The sequence below is a fragment of the Miniopterus natalensis genome, chromosome 13 (genome assembly GCF_054644295.1).
Source record: "Miniopterus natalensis isolate mMinNat1 chromosome 13, mMinNat1.hap1, whole genome shotgun sequence".
NCBI classification, from domain to species: Eukaryota; Metazoa; Chordata; class Mammalia; order Chiroptera; family Miniopteridae; genus Miniopterus; species Miniopterus natalensis.
Genome location: NC_142093.1, coordinates 40,757,547 through 40,770,492, shown reverse-complemented (window position 1 = coordinate 40,770,492; position 12,946 = coordinate 40,757,547). Strand labels below are relative to the sequence as shown.

The 12,946-nt window shown below is 54.9% G+C and overlaps 1 protein-coding gene across 3 annotated transcripts in view; it reads left to right on the top strand.

The window, feature by feature from the left end:
* SFXN5 (sideroflexin 5) overlaps nucleotides 1–4,109 on the top strand; it is a 97,774-nt gene extending 93,665 nt beyond the window's left edge. For all 3 annotated transcript variants that reach the window (XM_087823631.1, XM_087823632.1, XM_016202590.2), the window contains one exon: nucleotides 3,951–4,109. In XM_087823631.1, coding sequence (XP_087679757.1) covers nucleotides 3,951–4,028 — 78 coding nt within the window. In that variant the 3' untranslated portion in view covers nucleotides 4,029–4,109. The remainder of the gene's footprint in view (nucleotides 1–3,950) is intronic.
* Nucleotides 4,110–12,946: the final 8,837 nt, after the last annotated feature.

Below are 12,946 nucleotides of genomic sequence, written 5' to 3'. Positions count from 1 at the left end.
TACACCCACCCCTCAAATGTGCCTGTTCCCCAGGCCTGGCACCCTCCCCTTCCATCTGCTCTCCTGGGCAAGCTCCTCCACTCCGGGGGCTCCAGCTCTGCTCACACACCCCAGGCTCGTTCTCCTGCCCAGACTCCTGGCCAGAGCCCCAGAGCCTGGGACCTGTCTGCTTCTCAGGCCTCTCCAACTGGGGGCTCATCATGGCCAAACCCGAGCCTATCACCCTCCCACACTGACCCGCCCCCGCCCATGTTCCCTGCCTCTGAAAATGGCACAACCAGCCACCCCAGTTCCTGAGCTAGAATTAGGAATCATCCAAGGCACAGTCATTCCCGACACCTCCCTCTTACCCCCACGTGGGATTGGTCATCAACTCCTATGGGTTTCATCTTCAGAAAGGATCCGCAGCGTGCACCCTTCTCTAAGCCACAGGAGCAGCATCCTAGGGCAGGACCTGGCACCTCTCTCTGATTCCCACAGCTGCTGCCCCACACCTCCAGTCCATCTTCCATCCCCACCCCCACCAGAGAGACCTTTCTAAAATGGAGCCCACCCCCGCTCAGAATTCTTCCACGGTTCTTTATTGCCCTCAGCTAAAATGCTGACACCTCCACATGGCCTACAAAGACCTGCCTATCCCAGTCCCACCTCCGTTTCTTGCCACACGCCCCTCGTGCCCAACATTGCCCACAGCAAACAGGCCATGCTGGCCAGCTAATGCTTTTCCTTCACCCAGCAAGCTTTTCTTGCCCTCTCATCAAAATCCTCCATTTCCTTCCTGGCCCACCTCCTCTGAGAAGTCTTCCTTCCTTATTCTTTCATTTGTACATGCTGACTCCACCCCCTCCCGTTTCCATGGCACTTTGTCTCTCTGGGATCCATCTGCTTCTATATCTGACTCTTCCCCTAAACTTCTCAAGGGCATGGGCTGGTCTTCTCCATCTCTGTGTGCCCAACCTTGGTGTATGGACTTGGCAGCCATAAACAACTGCTGACCTGAAGACTGATGGAATTGAAATGAGAGAAAAAGCCTGGAATGCCTGCTCTGTCCCCAAGCCCCTGCTCCTGAGTGCCTCGGTCACCTCCCCCCAGAACCTTCTCACTGCTTGCATCTCCCCCATGCTTTCCTCCTACCTGCTGCCCTCAGCACAGTGGGGAGCCTGGGGAGCTTGGGGGTCCTGGGCCTGTGACAGCCTCCACTGGGAAGGCCAGCTGGGCCAGCCCTCTCCAGGGAGTGAGCCGAGTGGCCGTGGCCCTGGCCCGTGGTCCTCCACGGTGGTGGTGTGCAGCAGCCTCTCCGATTTTCATGCGGGCCTCAGTGCTTCAGTGAAAGCCGGCATGGGAAGTTGCTAATAATGGCACTAAAATAAAATATGCTACATCTGTTATGGGTAGCAGAACAAAATTAGCTGCTCACACCTCTGACATCCAAGATGTCTTAACTTAAAATACTCCTTGGCTTACTTTACATCATTTACTGATTATATTTAAAAGAAATACAATTTTGCAATTACTGTTCTTTCCAGTGTGATATCTATGCATCATTTTCCTTTTATGTTTATATATTTCTCCTTCATTAGTGCAGTCTGAAGGGTGATTAGGATTCTTCAAACATTTTACAGAGGTTAAACGTTGATTAAGATTTAATTATTACTGTAAATAGCTTGGAATGACATATGGTGCAAAAGCCTGACATATGTGCATTTGAATAAATGAAGTGCTATTTCCCAGGATGCCTCAGTAGCTGTTTAACAGCTTTCCCGAAGGGTTATGTTACACCTCATGGTAAGATTGCTGGGATGTTATATTTTGTTGGTTTTTGCAGCTGAAAGCTAAGAACAGTTTTCCAGTTTTTTAAAAACATTGAATATTTTAAATACCTAAATTGTTTTGCACAAATTTTTGCTAATTTGTCTAACTAGGTTAAACATTTTCAAAAGCATTTAGATTTTTAAGCGTGGGCGCTGTGCATTGTGTCACTGGCAGCGTGGGGACGAGGGGAGCGGGTGGAGTGGAGGGGACTCAAGGCCGGCAGGGGTGGGGAGGGAGGAGGTAGTTTGAGGAGAGGGGGTGGGGAAGAGCCCCAGCCTTGAGCCTAGTTCTAGTCTCTTTGGCCCTCTCATATGGGCAGAGCCTGGGTGTTGGGCTACCAGGGACTACAAGGGAAGGGTCCCTGTTCTCCAGAAACTCTGCCGTGCCCTCCACTCTAGTCCACATCAAACTCCCTCTTGCCTGGCCTCTGACATGCACAGCCTGGGTGAGACTGAGTTCTTTGCAGGCAGCGCTGGTCTGTGGCACCTTGAGCCTGGGCCCCAAGGTCTCTCTGGCCAGAGTATCATTGGGTGGCAGCATGGGGAGCTGGATTGGGGCAGGGGCTGATTCAGTTCCATTTTAGATGGGTTGAGTTAAGGTGCCTAAGAGATGTCCATAGAAAGGTCTAGTAAGCAGTCAGTTATGGGCCCAAGACTCTGGGGAGAAATGTGGCTGGAGACTCCTCAAATCTGGGCGTCACCAGGAAGGCACGGTCACCCAGGGGCTGTGTGCAAGGAAGAAGGCCCAACTAGGGACCCAGAGAAGTGTCCAATGGGTGTCACAAAAAAAGGGGGGGTTAGCAGTGACCTTGGAGAAAAAGCTATTTGTGGAATGTGGGAGCAGAAGCCAGATTTCCGGTGGGTTGACAAGTCAGCGAGAGGTAAGAAGGTGCCATGACTACGACTCTAGACAATGCCCTAAAGAGACTTGGTTGTTGGGGAGGAGACACCAGGCGGAAGCTACAGTGTGGTGTGGGGCTAAGGGGAGATTTTCTAAGACAGAAGGTTCTTGTCCGTGTTGAAATGCTGGTGGGCAGGAGTCAGCAAACTGGAAAGAAGGGAAAGAGGGAGGACAGTGCAGGAGTGGGCTTCTGGAGTGGGCAGGGGAGGTAGAGCTCAGGGTGAGACCACTTCTGAGGGGAGGGGTAGTTGGTTGCTGCAGGGTAGCAGGTGTGGAGCAGAGTATGGACACAAGTAGGTTGCAGGTTTGATGATGGGACACTGATGGGTTCCTTCTGATGCCTTCTATTTTTCCCCTGAGGTAGTTAGAAGGCACATGTGCTTGAGATGAGTGGAGAGCTGAGGGTGGGGTGACCTCTTTGGAGAATGGGAGAGGGAGGTGACCGGCAATGTGGCCAGGAGGTGGGGATGTTGCCACTGTGAGAATCCAGCCAAAATTATGGACAGTGAATGTTGAATGGTCCCCATTAGGTGGTCAGGTTCAAGTGGAGACAAGGTGGCTGCATGATTAGTTTCCTCCGAAGCACAGCTTCTTCCAGTTGGGGTTGGGAGGACCTTGGGGCTCAGGAGTGGCTGAAGTGATGGCCCCTCATGTCCAGGTTGGAGGGGGAGAATGTGAAGCTGAACTGTAAGAAGTCTGGGGCCTGAGGTCTCGGTGGTCTAAAAACAGACAGGGAGAGTGAATGGGGTGCTGGAGTGATAGAGGTCTGTGGAGTCCAACAGAGAGAGTGAATGGGGTGCTGGAATGATAGGGGACAGCGGGGTCTGAGAGAGTAGGGTTTGGATTTAAGGCATCTGAGTAGAGCAGCCCTGGTTGGTGACCAGGTCCAGGGTATGGCCCTGGGAGAGAATTTGTGCAGCATGGTGGACAAGGTCATTGGGTTAAGAGAAAAATACAGAACTCAGAGGCCAGAGTATAGGATGTTCACCCACATGGACACTGTCAGAGGAAAAAGCGAGACCTGGGCGGGAAGAGATACTGTGAATCCCTTGGCAGGAGGGCAGAAAAAATTAAGGATATGTTAGGTGGCACACATGGTCCCTGGTGGAGGTACCAGGGGCAGAGGGGGAGAACTGTGGGCCCCAGAATAGTCCTAACTGCTACTCCCAGACTCCCCACTCACCCCTTCCCTCTCATCCCCCTTGCCTTTCCCCCCTCTGTTCTTACTCTCTCCTCAGATTGAAACATCCCAGTTAGAGCCTGAGATTGCCCGGGCCACCAGCAGCCGGACAGTGGTGTACAACAAGGGGCTGTGAGTGGTGGCCAGCTGGCCTGGGGATGCAGCATTGTCCAGCCTGGCGAGTTGGGGGTGGGAAAGGAGTCTCAGGAGCAGCACCCACAGGGAGGGGCAAGCTGACCCCACCAGTCCTGGGCTACCTGGGGGAGGGGGGTCTCCATCCACAGTGGTGGGGAGACTAATCTATTCACATGTTAACATAAGGGAGAGAAGTTCTGATACATTTCCTACAAAAATAATCAAGTGCATTTCTGGGCCTTACGTGGGGTTGTCAAAACTCTACTCAGCACAATTATGTGTGAAGCTGAAACACTGTAGAGTGCCCACAGGGTAGAATTAGGATCCTTTTATATGTTTTTGTTTGTTTGTTTTGTTTTAATTTTTTATCAGAATCAAGCCTTGGTTGCAGCTGCCCAGATGCTGCTAGCAGGTGGAATGGTGGTAGGAGTAAGAGTAGGCCTGCGAGCTGGCTGGTGTGGTGGCCAGGCTGGTAGATTGAAGATACTATTGTGGCCAAGACCCATGTCTCCCTGGGTTGGGCAGGGTTGGGGAAGGGAAGGGAGGCAGTCTACAACTCGCAGGATGAACCAGCTATGACTAAGGTCCTCAGGAGGTGACCCAGGAAATCAAGGAGCACTGGAGGCCTCTGGAAGAGTCCATGGGCAGCTGGCTCTGAGTGTGGCCGGCCTTCAAGATCCAAGCCACACCTGCAGAGCCACTTCCTCTATATGAAGCCAGTGACACACTGGGGCTGGTGTCACTCTTCACGGAACCCTGATATATTTGAGGCCCCTGAGATGACCTCAGCTTCAAGCAAGAAGCCCCAAGAAGGAATGATTTTGGGCAGGAACCATGGACATGCAGTCTGACCTTTGCAGGAAGATCCTCCGTCCAGGCACCAGGTTGGAAGCTGGGCATTTGGGCCGACTGTGGGGCTGGAGCCAGGCTGACTGCCGGCAGGGAAGCCTCTCCAGCCACCGAGGCTGCCTGTCTCATCCCACCGCTTCCTGAGCAGGAGGGTGTCATGCCTGAGAGTACAAAGGCCGGATCTCTAGGCAACTATCTGAGAGGAAGCATCAACCCAGGAACTGCAGGGCTGGCTCTGGCTGGCTATGTGACCTTGGATAAGCCCACTCCCTTCTCTGAGCCTCCACTCCCTGTCTGGAACCACAGGACTGGATCCAGGGGTTCCCACCTGCTCTTCCAGCTAAATCCCGTCTTTGCCTGTCCTGCTCAGATGCTGGTCATCCCAGGCACATCCCAACACAGACACTGGACTGGGAATGGGGCGGGTCCCTTTGGGCATGGCCAGCAGTTGGCCTCAGAACCTGGACTTTGCTGTTCTGTACATGACCCCACATCCTGGGAGCACCTGGCCTTCACTAGATACTTTACAGCTCTGAAGGAGGAGGGAGCGTGGATGCTGGGCTGAGTGGGGGGCCACACCACATGCCACCTCTCATCCCGCACTGGCCACTGAAGCCCCTTGCTGCTGGTTGCCATCTCCCTTCCACAGTGGCCCAGAAAAGAGGAGCGCTCTGCTGAGGAAATCAGGGCCTGAGGGGGGTGAAGAGGGTCATCCCTCTTCTAAAAGGCCCCCAAAAGAGGAAGCATGGGTCTCAATGTGCCCCTCACCTGATCCTAACTGGAGTGAGCCTTCGACATGCAGCTTCAGAGCCTCCCCTCCCCTGGCGACGCCACCTGGGGAGAGACGTGGCTGTAGGTGAACACATATGTGCAGGGCAGCAAGGGCCTGGCCACAGGTAGCTCTGCTCTCCTTAGGGTGGGGAAGTTGTGGTGAGGTTTTCTACCGGCACTGACACCATGCATCCCACCGGAAGTCCCTGCTTCCCTCACCTCCTGGCCAGGCCCTGGTGCCTCCAGCTAGTTCTGCGGGGTGCTGCCCTGAGGGCCTCCCACTCTCCCAAGGGGCAGCCCGCCCACTGTACATCAGGAAAGGGAGAAAGCAGAGACAGCATGGAAGACAAAACAGCAGAGGGAAGGGGTGCCACGGTTTGGAGGGGCAGGTGTTTCTGAGTTACTCCAGCCATAACGTGAATGTGCCGGTGGCTGGGGCTGGACATGCCTGGGCCCTCTTTTGCAAACCTCACTTCAAGCTCACCCTGCCCCACCTCTCATCGGGTCTTATTCTTGTGCACTTTACCTTGGGACCAAAACTGCTCACCCCAGCTCCACTCCCACCCCCTCCCGAGGCCTGGCAGAGATGCGATCTCTCCAACTCCCTTCTGTGCAGGCTGCCCTGGCCCAGCCCCACCCCGCACAGCCCAGCCCTGTGGCCTCTGCATCTCATAGCCTACTTACTTCTCCCAGATGATTTCCGGTCATGCTCCCGAAATCAATTTCAGGTGACTTAAGGGGGCTCGTCCTGGCAGGGGTGCTGGTGGCAAAGGATCCTTATAGCTCAGGGTGATGGTGACAGAGATTCAGTGAGCCATGCTGCTAGGCCCTGGTCTGGCTGCAGAAAACACCACGAAGGGAAACTTTCAGCTAACATACACTCCCCCCCTCTCCCCCCCCTCCCCACTGAGACCAGAGGGAGGCCTCATGGGAAGGTGGTTTCATGTCTGGGGAAGAGGCCGAGTCAGGGCAGGGCTGGCCCAGCAGTGCCAGAATACAGGGCATACCTGCAGCTGATTCTCTGGCGTATCTGCCCAACCCTCCTCTGGTCACTTCAAACATTCCTGGAGGCTCGGGGATGCCCTTCTCCCATTTCCAGAGAACAATCTACATGTGCAGGGACCAAAAACCCAAGATATCAGGATGGCTGCTGAGTCAGGATGGCCAACATTCCTTTTTGAGTCCTGATTGGGGGGGGGGGGGCTGTTCCTGTCCTGGGCCTCTACCAGGGCAATAGGGTGGGGTCCTGAGAGGAGATGGGCCAGTGGACAGAAGCAAGGTGGTATTCCAGCCCTGGGCCTTGGTCATACCCAGGTTACTTTGCAATGTCTTTTTAACCTTCTCAGAAAATGTCTCACTCTCTGTGATTTATGTAATACTAATGAACTGTGGGCAATAAATGATGGATTTGAAGCATCAAGGCTTGGCTTTGTGAATTATGGGTGGGAGAGGTAGGGGCAGGGAAATACAGTGGGAACAAACCAAGGGCTGGCTGAGGACTTTATGGAAAGACCCGGGCTCAGGAGGGGTCAGGCCCTCTGGGAAACCCAGAGGGAAGGGGAGAGAAAGGACAAAAGAGCACGTGAGGACACGAAGCAGGACAACGGGATGATGCAACTCTGCAAAAGGAACCCCCTTTACAGAGCAGTTGCTGAGCGCTAAGGGCCCCACTGCAAGGAACTGGAGTAGATAGGGATTTTGGTAGATTCTCATATTATTTCTATCAACGGGCTAGAAGGGAGACTGGTGGTGGGAGTGGGTGGGGTGGGGGTCATTCTGGGCTGCCCGGGGGCTAAGAGAGGCTACATAGGGAGGAAAGGTTTGAGCCAAGTGGAAAGTTACCTGATGTCCACAGTGTACCCAGCACCAGCCCTGGGAACTCTGCCCCTTCCTAAGGCCGCCAGGCCTTGGCTGCCTCCTGATAGCTCTGGCTCTTCCTTTTCCAGGCAGCCCCAGAGTTCCTGAAGGAGTGAGACCTGGCCTCTTCTCTGGGACCTCCAAGCATCTTCCACCATTGCAGGAAGAAGCCAATGGCCTCTCATGGCAGGATGACCATGTAGTAGAGGTGGGGTCTATGGTTGGGGTCAGGCCAGCCTGATTCCAGCCCCAGCTTGACTCTGAAATCTAGACATCACTTCCTTCATTTGCCCACTCACTGGGTCAGATATTTGTGGAGCATGTTCTCTAATAGAGCCTTGGTGTCCTTAACTAGAAAATGCCAAGAACAGCATCACTCCCTGGACTGGTGTAAGGAGATTAGAAAGACCAGGTGAGAATTCACCCAGGCTCCCCTCTCACCCTCCCCAGTGTCAGGGGCACTGGGCCTCCCTAGGAGGGTGGAGGAGGGAAAGGGATGGGGGAAGGGTCTGTTTCCAAAGTGATGCTTCTGGGTCAGGGGGCTTCTGCTCTCTGGGGAATTTCTTTGCTAAGAGCCCCACTGGCCACAACCCCCATCCTGGTGGGCGGAAATCCTTGACTCATAGGACAGACACAAATCCCTCCTGGGAGCTGTTTGTTGTTTTTAGCTGGTCTGGGGTCTCAGCTCCTGCCAGGCCCAGAGATCATTAACACTCCAGGAATGTGGCTTGCACTCGTTGGCCCCTAGGGCCTCCCTCCTCCCACTCAGGCCATGGTTAGAAGGAGAGTCAGAATGCTGGGGGATGAGGGCAGTGATGAGTGGCCCTTCCCCAAGGCAGCCCAGCCTCAATTTCAGAATGCAGATTCCCTCTGTCTCCCAGAGCTGCTGCTGCTCCTGACATCTCACCCATCCCAGTGGCACTGATTAGCCTGCAGAACAGGAACCTCTCAGGCACTCCCCAAAAGACCTAACCTCCCACATGCCTATGCTTCCCTGCAATACCAGGTGTCTGCCTCCAAATACAGTGTCCCTTCTCCAGGCCCTGCCCGGAGGTGAGGTAGCTGCTGGCAGCCTTGTCTAAGATCAGAGTCTGGCTCCTTCCCCACAAGGAGACCCCTGCAGCTAGAGCAAGAACCTGGGCCCCCACCTCCCCACCCCCCAGTTCCCTGGGCCTTGAGGAGGGGTGGAGAGAAGGAGGGAAAGAACAAAGAGGAAAGAGAAGGTGAACAAATCGGCAAGCAGGCAGAGGCGGCAGACACCGCCCTTGAAGAGCCCATGCAAATCCTGCAAGGAAGTGAGGGAAGGGGGCTGTCCCCTGCCACCTGAACTGGTGTCTTCACAGGTAAGCCTGGCAGAGGGAGGGACAGTACAGCAGGGCCCTGGCTCCCTCCAGGGTTGAGCTGCCAAATGCTCAGTTGTTAGAGAACAGGGGGCAGCACACTGGAGGTGAAAGTGGGCCAGCTGCTGCAGGGCCAAGACCGCTGGGAGACTCTTGGGCCTGTCGAAACTCTAATGGGTGAGAGTGGAAGAGCCTGTAAAGGCAAAAAAGAGAAAGAAGAACCACCCAGGAGTGAGGTCCCCATGGGGTGCGGGGAGAACCCTCCTTGAGAAGAGAGGAGACTTGGGTGGTAACAGGAGGTGGGTGGAGAGGATGGATTGGATGCAGGCCACATGGGTTTGGGGGTGGGAAGTTGAAGGGTGAGAGGGCAGCTTCCCTGGCCCCTCCAGATCAGCGCTGCATTCCTCTCCACCAGCTCTCCGTTGGGCTCCCACCGCTGGGTCACCAGCAGGAAACTGGAGGACTGGAGGAGAGTGAGACTGGGAGATTTCTCTCCCCTGGTCTCCCCTGCAGTGTGGGCCTCCTGCTACTGAAGGCCACAGTCCCATCTGGGGCCCACTCCATCCAGCTGCCCTCTCAGGTTCTGATAACTGCTCCTGCCCCTTCTTCTTCAGGCCTAAGGGCTGTATGGGCTCCCCGTTGTTGCTAGCCTTGGGGCACTGCAACATCTCTTGTTGGCTTCCCCAAATTCGTTAATCATTCCTTTATTCACTCTCCTCAAACTGCCCCATTTGAAGGGATCGTCTCCTCCTGCCAGGCCCCTGACTGATATGAAGGTGTTCTTGTCTAGTGCTGCTTTTTTCTCTCTGAAGATGAAAGTCCTCTGCTGAGGGGGCGGGAGAGAAGAGGTATGGGGGAAGGATGACCGCTTGAGACGTCCCCTGCGGAGAACGGGAGTGGATTTATCAACAGGGGTGGGACCTCGGACCTCCAGTGGTGCCACCCAGAAAGCTTGCCTGATGTCCTTACAGACTCAGCTGCAAGGGCAGGCAGGAAAACAGCAAGTTTGGGATTTTGCCAGGCTGGTACAACTAAGAAACGTGGGACAGAGGATGTTGGAGAGAGAACAGAGGAGCCTGTGGCCAGGAGGGTCCCATGAAGTCAAAGCACAGATGTAGAGGAAAACTGAGCGAGCCAGCAGGAAGAACATGGGTCTGATAGGAAAGGATGTCTGAATGTGGGATTTGAGAGCGGCTGCAATTCTGGGGTCTGATAAGGTTTGAGAGTAGGTGGTGATGAGGAAACGAGAGTCTGGGGTGCTGGGTGGGTTGCCCATGTAGATCCCCAGGTCTTGGGAGACAGGAAGACCATAAGCTGGTAGCCACAGTCTTTGACAAATGACGGGGTTCAACTGGGACACGCAGCCACACACTGCCCACGTGCACAGCCGACCGCCCACACCCACCCACACAGTCACAGTCATGCACACATGCCCACAGCCCTCCCAGACCAGACACTCCCAGACACCCTCACATGCACTCACCCTCACACACCCCCCAGACAGCAGATGGGGCGCTCGGGTAATTGGTTAAACCTGTTCTGATGTCTGGCTCCGAATTGGCAGCGCCTGTCTGACAGGAAAGCTGGCTGGGCCTGCTCTGCTCAGCCTGCTGGCCTCCCTGCCCCTCCCCCTGCGTGGCTGCCCTGGAGCAGGGCCTGGGAGAGGCCTGTGGGCCTAGCCTGGCTCCCTCGTGGCCAGAACCCAGTTCACGAGGCGAGGGCCACGGGCAGCAATCACAGAACCCCTGAGGAGGAGCTGGTATAAACCAAGTACAGAGATGCTAAGAGCACAAGCCATGCTGCTGTGAAGGCCAGAGGAACTAATCTTGGAAAGTTTCAAGGACAAGAGAGAGAATAAAGATCATTCCCTAAATGACCACAGGGCTTAGGCCATATGAGTTAGAATAGCTCCCCTGTATTCCCTTCTCTTCAGCTGTGTGCAACTTGGGGTTCTCACAGGTGCTCATCACACCTCAGCCCATCGGACTCTGCAGGACCCGAGGCCAGCGCTGCTGAGGGGCTGCCACGCGGCAGGTTGCTTCAGGGAAGGCCCGACCCAGCAGCTCCTGTCCACTGCTCCTCTCCCCTGCAGGCCCTGGCCTCCGGGGGAGAAGTGGTCCGGGAGGGAAGGAAGCATCATTCCTAGGCTGCTTCTCCCCTTCCCGGTTGCATCTGTGTATCTTTGAGAGAGACTTTGGTTTGTTCCCTGGAGAGGGCCCAAAAACTCCCAAATTAGCAAACCTGGCAAGCCCACAGCTCAGAAAATAGTTCATCCTGATTCCATGTTTTTCAGGCTCACAGAAGCCTTTATTAATGAAGTCACAACACCAATATTTACCGTCTGCAGGGAGAGGCACAACACGGGGGACGGATGAGAGTGCTCGGGGACTCCCTCCCCGCCCTCAGCGGGACTGGCCTAGGAAGACTGGCAGGTTTCCTTGGGCCCTTTCCAGCTCTTTATCTGGATGACAGGGGGTGCTCTGCTCTGATCTTTTTGCACCCTTCCCCCACCAAGTCAGAGAGAATCTTGAGAGGAACCGCTCACCCATTCTTCTGCCCCCTACTCGTGCCAAAAGGATGCCTCCTCTTCTTACCGTCACCCAACCTGTGCACACAGGCTTCCCAGAGGTCATCCCACCTGCCTGACAGTGGAAGAGTCCACCTAAGGTTTAAGTGGGATTTATTCAGGATGTGCATTTTCCTGACTGATGGTGGGGAGGGGCGTTGGGATGGGACAAACTCCTTTGGTTTCTAGCCCCAAGTGAAATGCTGCAGGACCTTCTGTGTTTGGATCCCTAGCTGTGCCCCAGGCAACAAGGCTGGGCCTCTGACAGCTTTCCAATGACTTCAACATTGATCAAACCCCCAGGACATTCCAGGGACCAAGAACAGCGTAAGTAAAGGCACGGCCCAGGCATAACCCATGGCTCACTGAGGGACAGGGATGACATGAGTGACACTGAAGCAGAGGGTACCAGGAGCAAGGTAGGAGAGGCCATAGGTGGGGAAGAAGTGAAGGAAAAGTGGGGGGCTTAGGAAGGGGAAGACAAGGTCCTATTTGGACTTGAGGAAGAGAACCCTAGCTGTAGCACGGAGTGGGTCTCATCCTTGACAGCCACACAAACCGTATTATACCTACCAATCCTCTCCTACCCTGCAACCCCCTCCCCCCCAGGAGCCCTGTATGCTGTTTCCCGAGGTAGATAAAACCTTGGCCGTTTGCCAAGGTGGGCAATCCTGCACAAAGGGTGAAGAGATGCATTGGGCTTGAGGTGCTGAGGGGCATGGTGTACAGCAAACGGCTGGTGGCTGGCTCAGTGGGTCCATAGTTCAGTGCAGGTTGGCTGGAGGTATGGACCAGGGAGCCAAGTCCTGGCAGTGAATGCAAAGCCCCAGGTTAAGGGGCACAAGGACTGACCCTGGGGTGAACAGAGGTGACCAGGCAAGGACAAGACTGGGAAGGACTTGGAGCTGCAAAAGAAGGTGTCAAAGATACCTAGATGAAGGCAGGGAGGGGTGGGGGAGTCAGGGGGGAATGGCCAGAAGATTGGGGTGCAGATGAAGCCAGATGAGAGGCAGTTGAGTTTGGCCACAGGGGGTGGCAGTAGCACTGTCATCAGCATCAGCACAGGGCTGGGGGCCACTTGGGAGGTGAAGAAGTAGAGACAGGTCTGGATGTCATAAGGGAAAGGTTGTTAGGAACACTGTTTTTACTTTTTTAGGATGAAGGAAACCTTGGTGTGTGAAAAGCAGGAAAGACAAGTAGACAAACTGAAGGGCAGGTGAACTAAAGAGCTCGGTGTGCCCTGCTTCGGAGCTCTTTCCCAGGCTGGGAGGCCCTGAGTCCTTGGGCACTGGTTGCAGGTTCATACTCAAGCCCTGTCTCTGAAGCTTTAATTTGCACAGAGAGGTTCTCCAGGGACAGGTGACCATCCTGGTCAGGCCAGTTCTTGGGGCTGGGACTGTCAGCCTCTATGAAGGGTGCCTCCTCCACCCAGGACCCAATGCTTCCCTTTTCCTCTGGTTTCTCAACTGGAGAAACCACCAGGGTCTCTAAGCATGGGGAAGTATGCACGCTTTCTCTCCCCGACCCACGTGGGCC